We start from the raw sequence: 22,444 nt of genomic DNA, 5'->3' as shown, positions 1-22,444 counted from the left end.
CTTTCTCTTTCCCTTCCGAATGCACAGGACTCCCATCATAGCTGGAGGGCTCTTCGTGATGGACAAATCCTGGTTCGATTACCTGGGGAAGTACGACACGGACATGGACATCTGGGGTGGAGAGAATTTTGGTGAGTCACTGTCTCTGCATCCAGGGGCCAGCGGCATCTTTGTGTCCTGGGCCCACAGGCACCTGAGATGAGGGCCTGAGGGGGGCAGTAGGTCACTCCTTGGGGGCAAGGCCAGGTGGGGCACGAGAGGAGTGGTTGCTGGGAAGCTGGAGGTAACGGGGCATTTCTCCAGGGGGAAAGCCTCCCCAGGAAGACCATCAGGGGCAAGTTGACAACAGGCCAGCTGGGAGCAGGGAAAGGGAAGGAACATTGGTCATGCCAGGACGGGGCTGGGAGTTTGACAGACCTAGCTCCACGGATTTTCACAACAACCCCAAGAAGCAGCCCCATGTCATACTCTTAACACACGAGGCGGCTGTAGGGTAGCTCAGTGTTATGAGCCCCTTGGGGGGGGCGGTCCCAGACTTCTCTCTCTCCTGGGGCTGCAGAATGAGCTCTATACCACTGTGGTTTGGGAACCTGTGCCCCCTTCCACCCTCACCCCTTCCTCTTTCAGTGAGATAAGGGCCAGATGCTCCCAGATTTCCATAGCAACTACCCCAGACCCTCTTCATTAACTCGCTGCTGAGTGCTGTGTGCACAGGGCGGCCAACAGATGTTTACCAAATGTTACAGGTGTCGCCACCAATCCTCTTCACCCCCAGGCGCCTAGCCCCAAATCCCTGAGTTCAGTGCTCCAAGCTCAAGTCTGCCTCGGGCCGGGATTCAGCTCTGTTTTGTTCCCAGCCGTCTCCGGGGCTTCGAACAGTGCCCCCATGAAGGAGGCTTCCATAACTACTTGTTGAATGAAGCACCGAGGAGGACAGCAAGAGGCAGGTGTGTCACCGGGCACTGTTCGGCACGGGTCCCCAGGCAGTGGCACGGCCCCGAGAACGGATGATCCGTGGGGCCCATCTGGCATTCAGCAGTAATCCCATGCATCGTCCTCTGCCATTGTTTTCTCCTGTCCCTGCCTCTGGAGTATTTTATGGCTTTCTTCCTCAGTCACTAAGAGTTATTTTCCAGAAATTTATGGCTGCCAGCCTGACCCACAGCATCTGTTCTCCCAAACTGGGCAGTGTAGAGAAATCCATCAGACAAGTACCATTCGGGGACCCAGATTAGAAGCTCAGCAAACAAGCAGGAAAAAAAAAAAAAACAAAAACAAAAAACCCAAGCCCCCGAAACCAAACTGATTCCCCTGTCTGGCACCCAGTCCTGGAACATAACAGGGAAATCGGTTACAGGTTGAAGATCAGCGCTGCCTGCACAGGCCCAGGAGAACCTGGGGCCCGATAGGGCCTTGTCCTTCCCTCTCGTGATCCGTAGTGATGTGCTCTGGCCTTTCCTCCCGCCGTCAAGTGACTCCTTCCTGCAGCCCGTTTGATAGACAGCAGTCCTCTCGTTTCTGCTCCAGTGCCATTTATAACAATAGCGTTCACCGCTTCACAGTTCAGCACACTGAGTCATTGCGAATTTGTGTGTTGAATTGTTAGAAAATGCTTCTAGCCCATCTCGCTCTAGCCTGTGTCTGGCAGGGCTGACACAGCCTCCCTCAACCTTGCAGAGGGAGTGAGTGTGACCTTTCCTCCATGTGGCAGTCACTTTGGGATTCAGGCGGCACGTTATTTTTCATGATGGCCCGTTCTGGTCCAGCCTGCCAGTCCCTTCTGTGGATGGCGGTGTGGACGCGCACCTGTGCCTGTCCAGGGGCAACCTCAGCTGTTGCCTGCCAGTCGTCTGACGCTCCCAAGTGCTGATTTGAATGGGGAACGCGGGAGGGGCTTCTGAGAAGCTGTGGAAGAAGCATTTTACAGTCCATCACAGAATTTTTTAAACCACAAAAAAGCATTGCAGACGGTTATCCCAGGAGACACTTTTTCTCCCATCACAACATTCCGTTATGTTATAGCCCGCTCCTAGCGCTCTGAAAGCCATTTTTGGACTTTTTTTTTTTTTTTTTTTTTTTTTAGCATTTGGTATGTGAGAAGATGCAGTGCTTTTCTGATAGTACGTACATCATGTGGGGCAGTCCAGCTCTGCCGGGGAGCATAGGTAGGCACCTGAGGGCATGAACGTGGGGATTTGGAAGAGCCCGTCAGGATGGAGTGATGATCGGGGGTTTGCTGGGACTGGGGAGCATTGGTTCACCTTCAGAGGAGAGATGATACTGAGGGAAAGAGTTCTCCAGGGGATGGCAGGGGGCCTTCTGCACCTCCCAGCTCACCACATCCTGAGAGCCCCAGTGTCATTCACGTGCATCCTCTCTCCATCCCCAGGACTGTTCTGTTCCCCTCAAAGCCAGCCTCCCACTGGACCAGAGAGCGCAATCTGAAATCCCCTTCCCTCCCTCTTCCCAGACCAGGCAACCACCGCGGCTGCGGCTTGTCCTGTTCCATAGGGAGTGTGGGAAGTTAAGGACACCCCCTCGGCCTTTGCAGTCTACGGCCCTGGGTGACCGCGGTGAGCCTGTGGCTAGTGCTTGTTCGGCAGGAGACCTGGATGCAACATGATTGTCCCACATGGCATGAAGTACAGTGTTACGGACCAATGTGATGATCTCTGCTCAAGTCCCATGTGTTCATTGCGAAATAATAACAGAGCTTCCAGGCCCAGGAGTGCTGAGAACTTAAAAGATCATTAAAAGGAAGAGTTTCTATTGGTGCATTTCTATGTGTGGACTTAGGGATAACAGTAGCCACCTCAATGCCCACCGCTGCCAGCGCCATGTCCCCTGTCCTGAGCTGGCCAGGGTACAGTGGGTCCCTGCTGCTGTGGATACAGTGTGTGTTCCTACACGGGACGTATGGCTCCGTGCAAGCTGGAGTCATTGCCTTCAGCGGAGCCTGTGTCTCAAGCTCCCTCCAGAAACCAGACTAGAAAATGGAATTGGAACCTTGGTGGGTCTGGCCGAGCTATGGTGTACGAATAGCTGTAGTTTGGCTTCCAGGGAGAGAGCATCCCCTTTCCCGTCCAGCAGTCATGGGCTTGGCGCATAGACACTAGGCTGATGGAGGGTGGGGATGGGGGGCCCCGGGGCCCTGGTCAGACAGCCAGTGGGTTGGTGAGGTCACAGGAGGAAGGAAGTGAGGGTGGAGGGTGGGGAGATTCACCCTCACATAGGAGTCTGACGTCTAAAGAAAATAAGATAGCGGTGCCCCCCATGAAGGTAGAATAATTACCCGTCTCCCTGTCTGCAATTCAAAGTGGATTAGGGCCTGCGCGACGCTCATCACCGGGGAGGTTGTGGCGGCGCTGACTCAGCGAGAACCCCCCTATGGAATCCCTCCATCGTCTTTTCGCCCCGTCCCCCTCACTTAAGAAAGTGATGACTTGGCAGGAGCCGCAGACGTGGAAAGCGGAGGGTCTGGGCAATGCCCCACACCTCCCCACACCTCCCCACACGGCCCTTCTGATGCATGAGCCCCCCCGCCTGGCGCCTCTGGATTTATGAGACTTTTCCGAGTCAGCACATCCCCCGGGGGACAGTCATGCTGACGTCAGTGGTGTAGACGAGGGCAGGCAGCTCCACTTCTGGGTGTTAAATATCCCTGTGAACCGTCACGCTCAGCTGTACACTCCAGACTGCCCGAGTCAGGCCCCGGGTCTCCGGTCACCACCTTTCTAACATGCAGGACCCCGAAGCCTAGAAGCTGTTCCTGCCTCTCGGGGTGTAGGCACCTTTGGGAGGCATCAGCGGCACTGAGGGGGCACGAAGACGGACATTTGTCAGGACTGGATGGAGGTGCTGGTAGTGGCTGGTCTTAGAGGAGCCTCTCTTGTTGGCCTCTGAAAGCCTCGAAGGCAATGTCTTTGTACCCGGAGCGGCACTGGTCGATGGAGGGCTGAGTTCTGGAGCGGGGAGCGGTGCTTCAGCCCCCAGGCACTGGACGGCAGGGGTCAGGTCGGACCACTGCTGATCATAACATAAGGACATCCACAACCATGAGCACGGTCGTTAGGATGACTAACAAGCTACCACCAGAGGGAGAGAGACCAAACAGAGGGCAGTCCCATCTCACCAGGGGTGGATAAAGAGGTCATTTCCCCCCCCATGACTCAACGTTTGCAGGGTTGAGATACGAGGGGCAGTTTTCAGCTAAAGCACCAGACGCAAGACAATGAGGAGGAGGAGGGCGGGTTTGACAGGTGGGGGAGAGGAGTCAGGCAGCAGTGGCCTGTGGACGGGCGGCCGGGGGCAGAAGGTGCACGTTATCTGCTGGGGTCCAGCGCCCCTCAGTCGAGCATCACATGGCCCCTGGAAGCCGGTGCTGGAGCCAGGACAGAGCTGGGGCTGGGGAGGGATGAAGGGGAGCCCTCAGCATCAAGTGAACCATGAGGTCAGCCGAGGAAACAGGATCAGGGGGACCCTGTAAAGACAGAGCCTTGGGTGGAAGACTGCCAGCAGACCGGAAGGAAGGTGAGGGACCAGGGTCAGATGACTACTTTCCAAGGTGGGTCCTGTGTCTACAGTGGCAGAAGGCAGGACTCAGGGATGTGGAGGGAAGCGAGATGGCAGGCAAGGGGAGCACAGAGAGAGAAACAGGTTGCTGGGGTAGGAGGGGGTGGGGGAGGGAACTGAAGCATCGTTTGGAGGGATTCGCTTTGTAAATGAGGAGGGACATATGTCTTATTTGAATACATGGAAAGGAAGAGACCATGGCCAAAACGTATGCGTATTTTGGGAAGAGGGCTGGCACCAAATTTGTAGGTTATATCTAGTAAACCAGATCTCCATCTCTAGTTTTGAAAGATGAGATGGTTTTCCTTTTTTGGAATTGGAGCAGACCGTATTTTGAGATCCTGGGGAGGAAGGGATTGGAGCACAGCAGACTTCTGGAGCACACTGTTTAGGAAGATGTCCTGAGACTGAAGTCACACATGCACTGACAGTCCCACGGGCTGACCCCTGCAGCCAGCCCCGCAGTGCACTCACGGCAAGGTTGATTGGTGGGGGGTGGCGGTCAGCTAAGCTCTCTTATGCTGAATGTCCCACCCCCACCCCCATGAATACCAGTCTGGGACATGTGAGCTCCACAGTGCCCCAGCCAAACACCACATTGCTACGTATTGGGGGCTTGATAGAAAGTCAAAATCTGGAGTGTTCTGTCCACAAATTTCAAGTGGTGTTGGTGGCAGAAGAAGAAAGCTGGAAGCAGGCACAGGAGGCCAGTGCTAACAGGGTCTGTGCTTCAGAGACTGGCTTCAGGGACGTCTGATCATAGCTGTGGCTCATCTTTCCATCCTACTTAAGTGTTCCCCGTAGTCTCAAAATTGTGTTTCATTTGATGTGGATGGCCATCCTGCAGCATGGACCCTCGGTGAGGTGAAGCAGATATCCTCATGGACACGGGCCTGGGGGCTGCTGTGGAGTCGGGGCTGCTCCACAGCAGCCAAGGCCAAGCTCTTCCTGTCTCCCTCCCTCCGTGTTCTTGCTGTCATTTGGAAGCAATCCTGAAAGAGTTCTTTCTTTATCCTAGCGCACACACATTGTCCCTACCGTGTCCCCGAACTTCCTGGGAATGAGCCGTAGCCCATTTGGGACAGCACCTGGGCACGCAGAAAGCCAGGTGTCAAGAAAGTGACGGCAATGGGGTTGGTGTCCACAGAGCCTTGCCTGCAGCTCAGGTACACAGGGCAGGAGGCAGTAGGGGATAGGGAAAGTCTGGCTGATGACAGGTAAGTGAGAGAGCCGGTGAGGATCGCGATGAAGACATCGTGTCCAGGCACCTGCTTGGAGAGCTGGACAGGAAGGAGACACAGAGCAGGAAGTGGAAAGAGAGAGAGAGGACCCAGGTGAAGGAACCCAGGGAGGTGGTGCCCAAGGAGCTGGAGGGTGCCATGCATGTATATGGTAAGAAGGCACTAGAATACTCACATCCTCCTTTCCTACTCCTGGACCCCAGCCTGCTTCCATGTGCCCCTCCCCGCCACCAGCAGGAGAAGTCACCCAGGGCATGGATTTCTCCTGAGCCAGCCTGCCCTCCTATTTGAGCTTGACTGCAGAAGCACGAACCAGGCAGGAATTCCCAAATGGAAAACTGACGTTTCCCACCAGCGGCGTACCCTGTGGGATGCGCGGGGTGCAGTCAGTAAGGAGGTGCACTGTCTGCAGAGAAGTTAAAGCCCTCACAACTGAGTTGTGACTGACTGCTGAGCAGTCACTGATACTCCCCTCCACCACCTTGGTCTGCCATTGCTTCCTTCCGGGGCAGGGGCACTGCCTCAAGCCACCGAGGACCTTGGTCCCAGGGGAGAGAGGCACACCCCAGCCTAATCCCGGCTGCCTCTGGGGATCCTCTCCTCCTGCAGCTGCAGCAGCCAACCGGGAAGAAATGGGCATGTGTGCAACATCTCCGCCCTGGGGAGCAACCCCAGCAACAGCTCAGAGGCTTCCAGCATTTTCTAGGCTACTGCCAAGATGTCTCCCCCCAGGCTATAATTCAGGCACCCTCACGGAGGGGCAGAATTGTGGTCCGGGTGTTGGGAGGTGCTCTCCTGGATGCCTCGTCCAGGAGCTTGCTGGGAATCCTGCCCATGGGTATCACTGGCCGGTCAGAGTGTGAACCTCACCACCTCCAGACAGTCTCTTCTAGCTGGGTCTGGACTGTCGGGAAAGTCTCCTATATTCTTTTTTTTTTTTTTTAAAGATTTTATTTATTCATTTTACAGACAGAGATCACAAGCAGGCAGAGAGGCAGAGAGAGAGAGGAGGAAGCAGGCTCCCTGCTGAGCAGAGAGCCCGACGTGGGGCTCGATCCCAGGACCCTGGGACCATAACCCGAGCCGAAGGCAGAGGCTTTAACCCACTGAGCCACCCAGGCGCCCCAGTCTCCTATATTCTTAAATGGAAAATTCTTTCTCCTTGGTCCTGGTTCTTACCTGCCAGGGTCATCCAAGCATGTCTAATCCATCTTCCATGTGTCCAGAAGCAGCAGTCTGGGTCACCCAAAGGCTGTAGCAGGGCCTTGCACCAGGCTGGTCCCCAAATACAGCCTCCCCCCATGAACGTGCTCCTCCAAGCCAGTCCCTGTGTGTTTCCATATTCACACGCATCACCCTCCCAGCTGTGAGTTATCATCAGCCCCGGTTGCTGAAAGGGAAACTGAGGTCACCCAGCCAGCAGAGCACACAGTCTGACTGTGGAGCCAGCTCTTGACCCCCAGTCCCAGGCTGGATGCAGCAGGAGGCCCTGAGCCCTTCCTTGGGCCTGGTGCCCCCGATGCTGCCATCCTGTGTCCCCTCCCCTCCGGAGAGCACAGAGCCGTGCTGAGGGGGCACGACTATCTTGCAGAAATCTCCTTCAGAGTGTGGATGTGTGGCGGCAGCCTCGAGATCGTCCCCTGCAGCCGAGTGGGCCATGTCTTCCGCAAGAAACACCCATATGTTTTCCCAGATGGAAACGCCAACACGTATATAAAGTAAGTGCGAGTCCCAGGGGTTCTGTAGGGGCAGCAGAAAGCCTGGTGAAGGGTTGTGGCTGTCCTCAGTTGTCTGGTAGGTTGCCTGAGTGTTCTGGGCGCTCAGGAGCCACAATCATGCTCCTTGGGACTCTGCCTAAGCAAGGGAGGTCGGACTGGCCCACCCAGCAGGAGGAGGCAGTCTGAAGCTCTTCTCCACCACGGACATCCCCGTGGCTTGCTGAGGCCTGCGAGTCACTGGGCAGCACTGTCCCGTCGGGCTTTGGATGTTTGGGGTTGTTTGGGTTTTGGGGAGAAGATTCCATTTTTGCATCCAAGTTCTAGAAGATCTGCGGCTCCCCCTTTCAGCCTGGGGGACCAAGCCGGGGTCACCAAGGGAAAGTTCACTGGAAGTATTTGAGAACGGGGAACCACAAGCAGCTACTACTCACATGCTTGGCCTTGGGCTTCTTCCCTAGGGTGTCTGCATCTCCTGCTAGGGGACGAGATAAAGATCCCAGGGTCTCAGTACGCCCGGGGTGTCCACTTGCTCATTCCCTTCATACACCTTCTGTGATTCCTTCTCCTTCGGGCTTTGCCTCTGTTTTAGGAACATTTCGCGTATGTCCGTCTTTCCTCCAGCTTCTCACCTTTTCCCTTTATCCCCTTTGTCGCTCATCATCTGACGGCTTCACTTACCCATTTATCCCTCTTTTCCTTTTTTTTTTCTTTTCTGTCTTGTCCATTTGGGGGAGGGAGGAGCTAAGCATTTCTTCATTTGGGGCATCATTTTCCTCATCTGTGTTCTTCTGTCCTCAGTTTTCACATGTATGGGCAGGTATGGGTTACATCCTGACACGAGCATCCTGGGGTTGGCATGGCTCTGCCCAGGGGGAAAGTTAACACCTTTTGCAGAAACCTCTGAGCGAGGATGGGGCGGTGAGAAATCCAGCACTGAAGACAGGGCTGCCTTGGGCCTTGGGTTTCCAGGAGGAAAATGTGAGCAGGCGACACCTGGTATAGGAGAGCGATGGGGACAGTCCTGGGCTCCAGAACATTCTCTGTCTTTGAGTCTGGGCCGTGGCCAGTGGGTCAGGCGGCATGCAGTTTGCTCACGGTTAGGCCGCAGGCAAGGAACCAGCAAAGCGCTGGTAACTGCCTTCCCTGCACCAAGAGAAGGCTGCCAGTGTGTGACTATCATTTTGGGTCCACTGGCTGGGACAGGTTTGCCATAGACCTCCACGGAAGACCTCTGCTCCAGACAGAACCGGAAATCTGCAGGGGCATGCCCTGTTGAGTGAGGCCCCAGGGTCACAGACTTGGGCCCCAAGGTCACGGATGTGGGCCCCAGCGGGGACTGCTGCTCCACTGCCCCTGGTGTCTGTTTTCTGATGGCCTCTTTCTTGCCCTGGGGCTCTCTCTTCTGGTACTGCTGCCTCCCTGCCCACTGCGCAGGGACACACATCCTCCATGGCAGTCTCTCTCGTTTTCCTTGACCTTTGAGGTCAGCCCCAGAGCCAACATCTGGTGGAAAAGCCTAGTGAGCTGGCCAGATAGCTGACAGTTGGGTTAATTACTTGATTCTTGACACCTGTACCTTGCTCTTGGACGCTGTATGTGATCGGCTATCCTGCCCAGAGTTGGGACCCCAGCCCTTGCCTTGCAGAAAGGGGGAACACCTGGGGTGGGAGCCTGTGTGCAGAGGGAGGTGAGGTGGCCACTGCCCACCCTGCCTCTCTCCTCTTGGTTCCTGGCAACACAGGTGTATGTGGTGTGTGGACTCTCCTCTCCCAGCCCCCTCCTCCTTTTTCTTTTTGAGCCGCAAAAGTTCCATTTCTGGCACAATTTTTCAGGTGTTACTTTTTGAGGAAGAATTTGTCCTGTGTCTTGGAGTAAAGGCCCCTTGGGAGGTTGGGTGGGATGTGGCCGGGCTCAGCCCCTGCGGAGGAGAGTTCTTACTGGATCGTGGGGGGCCCCGGCTGGGTGATGCTGCTGCGTGTGCATACTGACTGCTCTGGGACACCCCCTGTCTCCCCAGGAACACCAAGCGGACGGCTGAGGTGTGGATGGATGAGTACAAGCAGTACTACTACGCTGCCCGGCCGTTCGCTCTGGAGAGGCCCTTTGGGAAGTAAGTGTCCCTTCTGGCTGCTTTGCTCAGGGGGTCAGGAGGAGCGCTGGCTCCTGACAGCCAGTGTATCCGGGTCGCCCAGGTAGGGGCCACTCTCTTGTCCCTTCTTGCTCCTGCCCTCCTGGGGATGCAGGGTTTTCAGCAGCTCTTACAGAACAAGTGGCAACCTGGGCCACTGCCCCAGGAGGTGTGCTGTGCCTTGCACCATGGAGGGATGTTTCTTTTTCCAGAAAGGTGGGGTGCAGGACACGACAGCCTTAGTCCCTCCAGCTCAGAGCTCCTCTTCCTGGTTCTGAGTCCCCCAAGGCCAAAGCACCCTCCTTCCTCCATGGAGCAGTATCCTACAGGTGTCCCCAAGAGCCGTGCTCCGGCTTCATCCAGATAGACGAGAACAGGGAAAGAATTCTGTGCCGAGGCCACGAAGGCTCTCCTGGGAGTGCTCCCCAGACTCTGAGAAGTGGGTTTCATTGCCTCCATTTCACAGGACAGGAGACTGAGTTTTCTGCAGGTTAAGCTACTTGCCCTGATCACATCACCGAACCGGGGACATGAGGCTCTAACCACACCTGTCCGATCCCCCAACCATATATTGCATTCTCCACCACAGAACTGATGAGAGAAAAATGGAAACTTCATCTTTGGTTAGCATCTGATTATTTGGAGGGACAACCAGTGGCTTTTTGTCATGCTGATGTCCCTTCGCCAGACTAAGGCTGGGGAGTGGATGGGTTTCTGCCTCCTACACCGTGTAGGAGGAACCCGTCCCTGCTCCAGAGGATTAAATCAGATTCGGCCAAAATGGCTTGCGTCTCTGAAATTATAACCCCGTGCTGTCCCCCCAGCTCAATCGCTCAGAACCTCACAAGGCATTTGTCCTGAGTCCTTATCAAACTCCCAGCCCACTGACCATGGCTGTGCGCCTCCCTTTCCTCACCTCCCTCCATCCCTCCCTCCCCTGCTTGGTTTTGGCTCTCTTGCTTAGAGAGAAGGCTTAAAAGCCATCATCCTCAGATCTTTGGCCCTGTTGTGCATCTGTCAGCCCCTCAGGCAAAGTTTTCTCAATCCTGGATGCACCTGACTTTGTGCCTTTCCCTCTCTGGGGCACAGGCTGCTGAAGGTTCTGGAAAGTATCAGCAGGTGCTGCTAATACACGGTGGCCATCAGGCTCAGGCAGGCCCTTAGTAGACTTGTCAGTCGTGCTGCCTTTCCCGGCCATCATTGTCCCCAGTCCCCATTTAAAACTCTCCTGTCTCCCCACCCCTCCCCCCAAGTCCACCTGTCACTCACAGCCGATGACACCTGTTTTATAGCTGAGAGAGATGCTATTGACTTCCCGAGACAAACCGACCCGGAAACTTCGCTCTCTCCGCCCCACTCTTCTTCCATCTCCCGAGACAGGTGTGCCCCCTGCCGTGTTAGACCAGCCCTCCACTTGTAATGGGGACCACCATTCATCTGCATTCATTCATAAATCGACACTTGTCCAGCTCCCTCCGCCTGGGTTCCTCCTCTCCTGCCTCCTGGCTCAGGGCTTCTTAAACTTGAATACACACAAATCTCCTGCGGCTTTTGTTAAAATGTGGTTGTTGATTCCCTAGGGTGGCATTTCCAGGAAGTTCCCAGGTAGCGTCCTGCTGCGGGTCTGAGGGCCTGTCCGGACAGAGCAGAGCTCCAGGCCAGGCCAGTGCTTCCCAAACTAGCCTACACACTGCAGTCACCCAGGGGGTTTCAGAAGCTATGGGTACTACTCCCAGAGAACTGCTCGGGTCTGGGGTACAGCCTGGGCTGGAGAATTGTTGAAAGGCAGCCCCCTGCCCGCACTCCTCAGGACTCTTATGTGCAGCCGGTATGGGAACCAGTGTTCTAGGAGACCCTGCCCTCTGCTTCCTCATCCCTGATCTGTCTTTGCTAATGCACGGTCCCCACCAGCATTTAAACTGATTCAAGGTCTCACATCTTAAAACTTAAATGATTTAAAAAGGAATAGGAGGAAAGAAAAGAAAGTGTGCACTTTGGGGAGCTCATGCCCCGCCTCTCCGGAGTGTGCTTGGAAACCTCCCCTGTCCCTGAGAGCCCCTTCCTGACCACGATGACCGATGACCGTACCTACCGTCTCCGCCTGCCTGGTCCTATTGCAGCCTCACTTTTCTCTTTCTTGCCGTGTTTGTGGTCCTCCCCGAGGGTCCATCATCGCCATCTCTATACTGCGCATTACCCCCTGGCGTTCACCACCGTTTCTACTGACTCTTGGGTCTCTGTCCCTGACCTGGGCCTCTCATTCTGAGCCGCAGCCCCTTCCATCCCACTGCAAACTGGACATCTCCACTTAGACACCTCCCAGGCTGCTCCAACTCCAGTCCTAAAGGGAACTCAGCCATGGTGCTTCGAAACATGCTCCCCAGCCTGTCTCCCCCATCTCCAGGAACACTCTTCCTTGCGTCCTCTGGCCCAAGTCACAGGTCTGGGTGTCAGCCTTGACTCTTCCCTCCCCCACCTGCCCAGGTCCATCAGCCCCCGAGCCCTGGTGCTGCGGCCTCCTTCATGCATGCAGTGCCAAGGTTTTTGCTAAACACTGAACATTCAACTCTAAAGAAAAAAACTGACATCATTCTTTGGCTCATGTTGCTTTGAGTCTGGTGAGGAAAGGTTGTTAGCGCTAACTAAGAAGCCGAGTGTGGGCTGGAAGAGGTGAGGCTGGCCGAGCAGGGCCGGTCCTATGGGCTCACCCAGGAAGGGCAAGGTGCAAATGGGGTAAGGAAGGTGGTGGCGATGGCAGAGATAAATGGAGGGACTTGACCTGTCCCTTCTCTCCATTCCGCCCCCCACTTCCCTGCCTGAGAGCACGACCAGCAGCTGGCTGTCTGCAGCCCCTCCCACAGCTCTCCCGGTCTCCAGCCTTGCCCTGCCAGACCCAATCGCCCCCTGTGAGATGCTGTTCAAGTTCAGATGTCCCCACGTCACACTTTGCTTAAGCCCAGAACATACATACGTTCATGTGTGCACACAGCTCAGCCTTGCGCAACACTGTTCTCTGTTGTTCAGAAGCCCACCGTTGAGCACAATGCCCGGCACACAGTAGGTGCTCAATAAATATCTGATGAGTAAAGGTGTGACTGGGCCCCAGAACCAGCCATAGAAGCTGATTCTTTGAGTGTGGGGTGGGCAGGAGTGGTTTTTTTTTGGCTGCAGAAGCCAAAGAGAGATTTGTGGGTAAGTAGACTCAGGGCCCCAGTGGTGAACCAGTGACAGACATACTACATGTTCTCGTAGACTTGTTTTGAAAGAAAAATAAAACATTCCTGAATTCCGTTTTTGAATGAAAGCACAAATCCTCCGTGTCGGTACCACACCATTGTGAGCTCTTGCTGTGAGCTACCGTAGCTCTGCCTGGAGCTCTGGAACTCTCCCTGGGTGAGTTTCTCCATCACCCTCGGGAGAGACATGCTGGGCACAGCATGTGCATTTGTCTCTCAGCCTCGTCCCTGCCTCTGACCCGTCTCTCTGTGTCTCCCCCGCCCCACGTCCTGCCAGCATTGAGAGCAGACTGGACCTGAGGAAGAATCTCCAGTGCCAGAGCTTCAAGTGGTACCTGGAGAATGTCTATCCGGAACTCAGGTACCCGCCCTGCCTTCTGACTTGTCAGGAGAGGCCCTCAGCTGACTGGGTCTGGACAAGGGACATCTGTGGCCAGCCGGATACAGGGTGTTAAGAATAGGGAGGTCTGAGTAAACCAGTTGGCTCCCCTTACTCCTGAAATCAGAAGAGGAATTAAGTTCATCAGTAGCTTAAGGGCTGGAGGTTCGCTGAGGGAGGGAGGGCTGGAGGTTAGCAGCATTTCGCAGCTGCTGGGATTTGAGTCCTGGGTGCGACCTGACACTAGTGCTGTCTCCGCGCCAGGCTCCATCTGCCGTGGTGGCTCCTGGGTCTCTCCTCGCTGCCTTGTGCCCAGAGGCAGCCGCCACCCTGGGCGAAATGCCTCTGACATCCTCAGAACCCTGCCTCTACCTCTCCAGTGGCTAGTGTCACTCAGCCAAAGGGCAGTTGGTTCTCACGTCTCTGTGGCTTTCCTCCAGAATCCCCAGTGATTCCTCCATCCAGAAGGGCAGCATCCGACAGAGGCAGAAGTGCCTAGAGTCTCAAAGGCAGAAAAACACGGAGACCTACAACCTCAGGTTAAGCCCCTGTGTCAAGAACAAAGGCGCGGATGTAAAATCCCAGGTACGTAACAGGCTAGGGGTGCCAGAACGTGTGCAGGGACTCCGCCTCCGCCACCTGCTTTTATATGACATCAGGTGTCCCGTTATACCCAGAGCCTAGCCACAGAGCAGGAGAAGTATGACTTCCCCTCACTCTGGGACCCGTGTCACTCCACTGGGTTTCCAGAGGTGTCGAGTTTCTCTGAAGGACAGAGATTCTCCTGCAGTCCTCTTTTCTCTCTTTCTTTGCTGGCTCCCCTGCCCCACTTTGATGGGTTTGTGGTGAGTGCTCATGAAGGTTCTTAGGTCATTATTCTTTTCTCTGGAAACGGTGTCTTGGAGATTTTATCCAAGCTTCCAGCTTTGGCCCCACCCTCTCTTTGTTTCATCGATGCACAAATCCTAGTTTTCATCCCTCCACAAACTGATCCATTCACTCCATAACCATCTCTGTTCTCTGCTAACTGGGAAGACACGGAGATGAATGGCTAGGTCGCAGGTCTCTGTGGGCCCTCGGGGGATCGAACGCGGGAACAAGCAAGTAAGCAGCTGTTCTGTTAAACTCTGTCCTGGATGGAGTTCAGTCCAGGCTGCTCTAGAAGCAGTGAGAGACGGTCTCCGGCATATCACGGGGTTCTAAGCCAACAGCTCAGAGTTGTGCTTCCCGCTGGCTACGTGCTCTCAGGGGTGTGTTCCCCTCTGCACGTCGGTGTCCTCATTGCTGAAAGGAGACAATCATACCTCGGCCTCGGATGCAGGTTCACGCCCCTGCCCCACCCCCAGCCCATCCACCCCTACCCCTGTCTTACTTCTCTTCCTTGGCCAGCTTGTCAACCTTGGGAATAAAATGTTTAATCTTGCTATGTATGGAAGACGAGGGCAGGCTCTTGCCTTGGGTGGAGTACAAGAGAAATACATCATCAGTTTGCAAACCCACTAAGCCCAAGAAGCCTCCAGGTTAACAAGTTTCCCCTTAATTTTATTGGATTCTCTGGGAAAATATGTGTGTGAAAGATGGAAGGAAGACAGGTGCACCAGTCTCACTGCTATCCCCAATTTAAAGACAGGGAGAAAAACAGGAAAATTTCACAGTGTGTTCATCTACCTGCATTCCGGGCAGTTTGGGCTCCTGGCTTGGGAAGGATGCACGTGGGCAGCTGGACATCTGGGTGGGCGAGAGAAGGTAGGCCTCCTTCTCCAGCCCCAGCAGCCACTCCCCAGCTTGGCAGAGGACCCAACGACAGATTACTGGGTGCGGGGTTTTAAAAATCATATGCATATAAAGTGTATCCTGACAGCTTGGGGCGAAGGGATAGGATGAACCAGAAATAAAAGACCCCAGCAGTGAGTCCAGCAAAGGTCCCAGTCAAAGGCAGGCAGCATGTCTATGAGCCTGCTGCTGCTGGTCAGCAGCGAGAGGCAGCAGTCTGTGTCTGTGCAGCTGACACTGTCCCCAGCATGGTGGTCGGTGTGTTTGCATGGTCCTTTGGGAACTGGGTGCACCAAGAGCCTGGCTGAACTAAAGTGTAGCTTGCTCCCTCTCATTTGTTCCAGACACCGTGTCTGAAGAGGGCTGCAGGGACATGTGTGGCCGTCAGTGTGACCTAAGTTCTTCAAGGCCAGAGGTGGCCCCAGATGCTCTCAGCTCAGGTCCAGTCTCACCGAGAGGCCCGTGTTCATAGTCAACCACGTGGTCTGCTCCTGGTGTTGCCCATACTGACCCCCGCACTCTGTTCCCTTCCATGAAGTCATACTCACCTCACAGGATCACTGTGAGGGTGAATGTGAAGCATCTAGAACCGGAGGCCCTCAGAAATGAGCTAGTTTGCCCATCTAACCACAACACACCCAGCAGTGTTGCTTGGCATTTGGGGTCATTTCCCCATCGGGTATAGTTCCCCACATAGAAGAGCGTGTGGACGGGTTGCTCACGACCATCAGTAACTGACTCAGGCTTCTGTGTTCATGAAAACACAGCCCCTGCCTTCTCCCCACGTGTGAATGTTTGTCCCCTCACCCAACCACGGCTCCTCCCACTTGTCACCAAAGCACTGTCCCCAGAGACTGCGCCAGAGACTGCGGGTTCCACTGGTCTCATCTGGGTTAGTTATCCCATGGCCCTCCGAGCCCTGTCCTGCTGGCCCCGCCATCTCACAGATGCGGTAAGCGAGGCTGAGAGAGGCGGACCCACGCTACCTGGGTCAGACAGGAGGAATGGCGGGCCTTCCGCTTCCAGGGACCAGGCCCTTCCCACGAGGCAACGGTGTTTCAACCCCAGCGCTGTTGGCATTGATACCAGATAATTCTGTGTTGTGGGGACTGTCTGGGCACTGTAGGGGTTTGCCAGCATCTCTGGCCCCACCCGCTGGGTACCAGTAACACAACCCTCCCTCCAGTCATAGCCATCAGAAAATCATGCCTCCAAATCAAAAAAAGGCCTCCAAACATTGGCACATGGTGGGTGGACGGACAGATGGACGGATAGTTGGATAGAAAACAGAAGCAAGGTCAGCCCAGTCGAGAGCTGCCGCCCCAGGCTGGGTGCTTGTTGCCAGGATGGGTGCTGCGGCCTGCTTCATCCCAGCCCTCAAGACGCAGCTGGCTGGGCATTGCCCACAGAGGAGTCTCCCACCCCCACCTGCCAGGCTGCTCCCTCCTCTACACGCAGGGGCTGTCCTCCAGAGACTCCCGCTAAGCACAGAAGGCCATTAACCTGTCCAGCCTGGACCACCCCGCCCCATCGTCGGCTCCCCTCTTCCAGGGCAGGGGCAAAGGAGCTAGAGGACTAGGAGTGAACCTTCTCCTCAGCCTCTTACTGGCCTGTCCGTGAGAGGGTGAGGCTGCCCACGCCGCCTCTGGGTTACCTCCCGTGGGTAGGGCCGTGTCTGTGCGCTTATGGGCCGGGGAGGGCTGTGACTTGGCCAGACCCCCCTAATGAAGCCGTCAGACCATGGCCCAGTGTACACTGATCTCTGAGCAGCCCCTGCTACCTTCCTGAATCCATTTCTGACTCTGGGATTCATTTAATAAACCCATTCATCACAGGCCATTCTGGAAGCCTGACAGGCTGCAGAGTGGGAATCGGAGAACCTCTCGTCGCTCCCTGCCCCACCTGCTTCTGTGTTCTGCTTCCCTCACTCCTGTCTTGCAGATGTGGCTAGAGAGCTGTGTTCCTCTGAGAAATTGTGAGGCTGAATTAGTTCACTGCCAGAAAGCACCAGCTAATGGAAAGTCCACTTGGTGTAAAGGCTTCCATCCCCCCTCTCTGCTTGTGCGCCTTCTCCCCTTGGGGATCTTAAGGTGATTTCTTCCGAGCCCAGCCCCACCCGGGTACCATCTGCGCTCCTTCCCGAAAGGCATTAGTGGATGGCGTGTCTCAGATGTCAAAAGAAGGACTACTCCCCTCCCACCGTCACAGCACCCCCAGCATGTCCAGTGTTTAAAGCCCTGGGTTTTTATAAAAGAAGAAATGCCAAGATGAGATTTTCAGAAATTGTGGTATATTTCAAGTGTTTATGTTTAATGCTTTTAACGTAAAATATACAGAGCCAGTGTATTGTAGTAATCAAAATAATTACAGGATTTATTTTTTAAATGCTAATTCATGGCTCACAGCAGCTGTGGGGGGTAATGGGTCAGAGAGATGGACCTTACCTTCTTGCCACATCTCTGACTGTTCAGGCTCATTTTTCGACAATGGCAGAAATCTAAAGCTGAGGCCGGTTGTATGGTGGGCCCGGGCAGTGGCTGGCTCCCTGACAGACCTGCCCTTGGACTCGGGCCTGGGCTTCAGGCCTCTCTCGCCCCTTCCTGTACGGAATTCTCTGGACACGGACCCAAGACCAGCTCCCACCTTCTAGATCACACTCCTAAAGACCAGAGCCCCAGAATCCCCCATCCAGATGGCCCTAGCCTGATATCAGGCACTGCATGGATCTCTGGAGGGCAGACTGTGCCCCTAGCACACACTTAGGCCCAAAGGGGGCTTTTAAAGGAGAGTGGCCAAGCGAGCGTGGGTAAGCATATAGGGGAGCTGATGATGGGGCATGGAGCCAGGGTGGGGAGAAGAGGGGAGCAGGCCCGGGAAGCCAGCTGTGTGTGCCCCTCTGATGCGGAGTCTGTAGAATGTGGTCCTCCGTTCATACTCTTCCCCAGTGCCCATCCAGGTTGGGGAGGGGCCTGCTCTCTTGGCTGCCCCTTCCCTCGTCCCCCACACAGAGTGTGACCTTTGTTCCCGGTCTCGTGGGGCTGCCAGTGGGAACTGGCTGGCTCTCTGCTGTGGAGGTGGAGGTGATCTATAGTTTTCTTGTTTACAACCCAGAAGAGGGAGCTCAGGGACAGGCATTACCTGTGATTAAACTGGGATAGAAGGAGCTGGGACTCTGGGGGCAGCAACAGCAAAGGAGCCAGAGAGAGTCTGTCGGAGAGAATTGTATAATTTCTGTGAGCCTTTTGTCATGCAGAACGGGAACGATAATAATAATACCTATTTGGGATTCTTATGAAGGACAAGATTCTTATGAAGACTAAAGTCATCTGTGCTAAGCCCCCAGGACAGCGCCTAGACATAGTCAGTGCTCAGGCCATCGGTAACAAGCTTGTGATTACTACCTCACCTCTGTGCACACAGATGCCTTTCCCTTTCAGCTAATCCTGGAGGGAAGGAAATGGCATGCATAGCATGGTGTTGTTCAAGTCCAGAGGAGAACTTCTTGATACGTCCCAAGGAGTACATTTCATTACATTTATTATTTAAAAATTTAAATAGATATAGATCTAGAACTAGATGGAAGAGTAGCCTGTAGCCATCCCTAGGCTTCAGGAATTCTCAGCCTACAGCCAGTGTTTTATCCATCTGTATTTCCATCCCCTCATCCCCCAGGGAGTCCTTTCTGGTCTAGGTCTTCTTCCAACACTGGCAGTTTGAAAAGGAACATGAGAATACACATGCGGGACAGTGGCTCCCCCTGGGCTGGTGGCACCATCCAGGCATCAGGGAGAGAGAAGGTCCCAGATCAGGAGAGGCAGGGTTCTGCATCTAGGTGGTCCGGTGAGACAGCAGAAGGACGCAAGCCTGGAGGCAAGGAGGGGGACAGGCCAGGGCACAAAAAGACATCGAAGATGTCACCAGATGGCGGAAGTCAGGAGGGATGCGGGGGCCAAAGGGGGGCTGCCATGAGCTAGAGAATGTGCAGAATGAGGAGCACATGACAACAGTCAGCTTACGGGACACGTGGGCCTAGAGCAAGGGCCCCAGCTAAGGGACCCTTTTTTCATTCTTGGGCCAAGGAGAAGTAGCTGACCAGCGGCCTGGTCCAGAGGCTGAGGGTTAGCTGGCCAGCAGGCGTGGAGTGGAGAAGGTGTCCGGCACTTGACGGTTCCTCTCTTCAGCTCTCCCCAGGGTATCCAATTCACCGGTCACCTTCTTTGCCCCATGGTAAGGCTCCTACTTCACAGCCTGGGAGAGACCTTATGGAGGCTTCCATTTTTGTCCTTCTGACCTAAGAACTCGAAATACTTTGGGCGCCTTAGCAGCTTGTCGCTCTCTGATCTCTGGCATTGCATGGAATAATGGAGAAACATTCTTTGCAATGACCCTCAGATGAAATGCCCCTTTCCTCTCCCCACACTCCTTGTCCATGGACTTTCTCAGCTTTCCTCCCTGCAGGGGCTCTGGGGCCCAATGTTCTGTTCTCCTGGAGTGCTGGAGTGCACGCATCTGCGGGGATCGTGTTCTGTCTTGTGACCTGCTCTCCCTCTGGTCTTCTTCCACTCCCTCCCTCGGCACACTCCCTGTTGCCTCCGTCCTCACATCTGCCTCTTACGATAACACTCCTGTTCTCAAGCCACTGATTGGACTCCTTTTCAAAGAAGGAACATTCTAAAGACAGCTGGGGGTGGCCTGCCACGCAGCTGCTTGCACTGTCAAGGATGGGCAATAGACACACATCCAAACAGAGAAACTAGAGACCCCACGGCTGGGCTGGAGCATTGTTCAGGCTTCCCCGCCTCAAGCCCAGAATTGTTCAGCAGCCCCCAGAGGTGGCCTGTGTGTCCAGGCTGGTCCCCTTCCCAGGTGTGGGGATGGAGACTTCAATGGGGACATGACCTGGGAGTTTCTGGCTAGTGGGTCCCATTTTCCAAGGCGACCTTGTTGACAGTCTCTTCCTGCTGGGACCTCCAGTGCTTTTTACTCTAATTCTCACATAGTCCCAGATGTGTCTCACGAGGTTTCCAAGGATCCTAATGTGAACCTTCTGGCCTCTTCCCCTCCAGATATGGGCCTTCACATACACGCAGCAGATCCTCCAGGAGGAGCTGTGCCTGTCCGTCATCACTGTGTTCCCAGGCGCCCCGGTGGTTCTTGTCCTCTGCAAGAACGGAGATGACAAGCAGGTGAGAGCTCGGCGGGTGCCCACGGGGCGTGCTCGCCTTCAGTGACAGGCAGTCCTGTGTAGGTCCAGGTCTCGTGTGCAAGACCAGAAAGAATCTCTAGAGGTGGAGGGGCTGATCAGAAAGAGGCCCTTCTGGTTAGGGGACGAGGGCAGGGGCACCAGCAGCAGTGGTCAGCTTGGCCCTGGATGCCTGTGGACTGGCAGGGCCCCAGTGGGCATGCGCACCTCGTACTTGCCTGTCCAGTGCCGACACCACCCTGGCATCCCTGAGCAGGAAGGCATAGGGGCAAAGCCTTCAGGACCGCACGATGAGCGGTACCAGAATCTTGGCCTTCGGGGGGCCTTGGACCCTGGCAGGATGTCCACTCTGAGTGTGCCCTGTGCCCTGTCAGGCCTAAGCTGTTGACCCCATGCAGTCACCTGCTCACTGGGCATTGGCATTAGAGAGACAGACATTCAGATGCCATTGTCTGGCTCACCAGCCGTGTGACACTGGACTTGGTTTCCTTCCTCTCTGAAATGGAGGTGATGAGGCCCACCACACGGAGCAGCTGTTGAGAGAGATTAACGGAAGTGGGCCTTTGTCCCTGTGCCGTGGTGGCTCCCCAAACCATGTTTGTCCCCTCCTTCTTTGTCACGTGAGGTAAAGTCTCGGGGGGCAGCGGCACAAGACCCCTCTCTCTGTTTGGGTCCTTTGTGTGCTGAACGGCTATGGAGGAGTCCAGGCTGCTGGCCTCCTCAGGTGCTGTCCAGAAGCCCCACTGCCCTCCTGCGCCCCTCCCCCGCTCACTCCCACATCTTCCCGATGTGCAGACACTGACCACACATCGTTTCTTTGGTTGTTCCCATGACTCACGTGCTTCCTGTTCTCTGGCCTGTTGCTTGGAAAGTTATTACCTTCTAATGAGTTTTCCTACCAGACATTGATTTTGCTTTTACTTTTTTATCCAAAAACAAAAAACCAAAAACCAACAATAATGCCTGGAAAAGCAATTAGTTGCAATTTTATTCCTCCATGAGACCATGAAAGTCAAGTCTCTGGGCGACCCTAGCCATGTGCTGTAAACATGCCTAATTGTTCTGGAACTTCTGACATCATGGGTAGAACCTGGGCCCTTAGCCAGAGAATCCTGGTTCATGCTGTCTCCTCTCCGTCTTCTCAGCAATGGACCAAGACTGGTTCCCGCATCGAACACATAGCGTCCCATCTCTGCCTAGACACGGACATGTTTGGTGATGGCTCTGAGAATAGCAGGGAAATCGTGGTCAACCCGTGCGAGTCATCACTTATGAGCCAGCACTGGGACCTGGTGAGCTCTTGAGGACCCGAGCCGGAACCAGTGGAGCTGTGGGTGCCGTTTCCCCGGATGCCAAGCAGACTGGAAATCAGGCTACAAGCAGCCCACAGCTTCCGTAGATGCTCTGAACTGGGAGGTGGAGGCAGAGCCCCCGGGCAGGAGCAGATGTCTCAGGGAGGATGGAGGAAGGGATCGCAAGCCAAGTGGGGCTCAGAGACAGATACCCGTGTTCTCCATGCTGTTCTGTTCCAGTCCTGGCCTGGTCGGCTCCTGCCTGAGATCTGGGGAGAGAGCTCACACGGGGAGTGTTATGTTGCTCCCTTTCCTACAGAGGAGGCCAAGGAGAAAAGCATTTTTTGTGACGAGGCCGGGACTAAATTGAGAGAGAAAGAATAGAGATTGTTTTCAAAACAAATAAAGGAACCTTAGAAGTTTTCTCTGTGCATCTCTTTGTTTCCACTACACTTAGCACCGCGCTGAGCTGAGTTCTCGACTCAGAGGGGACGATGGCTGCCATGACGGGCCGTGTGAGCTTAAAAAGACACACAACTTCTCTGGCCCTTCATCTCCCAATACGTTACGTTGGGGAACAAGAGCAGATCCGTGGTTCTTACCCAGGATTACAGTCTCTTACCTGGAGAAATCATGTCTGTTCAGGGCTCCAGGTTCCTGCTTCAGGAGATCCCAGCAGGGTCCAGACTCCTCCGCTGATTCTTTTTTTTTTTTTTTAATGTTTTTTTTTTAAAGATTTTATTTATTTATTTGACACAGAGAGAGAGATCACAAGTAGGCAGAGAGGCAGAAGTGGGGGGTGGGAGAAGCAGGCTCCCCGCTGAGCAGAGAGCCAGATGTGGGGCTCAATTCCAGGACCCTGAGATCACGACCTGAGCCGAAGGCAGAGGCTTAACCCACTG

The 22,444-nt window shown here is 54.8% G+C and overlaps 1 protein-coding gene across 2 annotated transcripts in view; it reads left to right on the top strand.

Moving 5' to 3' along the window:
- The window catches only part of GALNT14 (polypeptide N-acetylgalactosaminyltransferase 14), a 203,997-nt gene extending 182,071 nt beyond the window's left edge, over positions 1–21,926 (top strand). The window contains exons 9-15 of one of the 2 annotated variants that reach the window (XM_047746907.1): positions 28–131; positions 7,405–7,531; positions 9,549–9,641; positions 13,173–13,256; positions 13,715–13,859; positions 20,114–20,233; positions 21,396–21,926. In XM_047746907.1, the coding sequence (XP_047602863.1) occupies positions 28–131; positions 7,405–7,531; positions 9,549–9,641; positions 13,173–13,256; positions 13,715–13,859; positions 20,114–20,233; positions 21,396–21,554 (832 nt within the window). In that variant the 3' untranslated portion in view covers positions 21,555–21,926. The remainder of the gene's footprint in view (positions 1–27; positions 132–7,404; positions 7,532–9,548; positions 9,642–13,172; positions 13,257–13,714; positions 13,860–20,113; positions 20,234–21,395) is intronic. The other variant, XM_047746909.1, reaches the window with a different exon arrangement.
- Positions 21,927–22,444: the final 518 nt, after the last annotated feature.

The sequence above is a fragment of the Lutra lutra genome, chromosome 9 (assembly GCF_902655055.1).
Source record: "Lutra lutra chromosome 9, mLutLut1.2, whole genome shotgun sequence".
Classification (NCBI taxonomy): Eukaryota; Metazoa; Chordata; class Mammalia; order Carnivora; family Mustelidae; genus Lutra; species Lutra lutra.
This window is presented reverse-complemented; position numbering and strand designations above follow the sequence as displayed.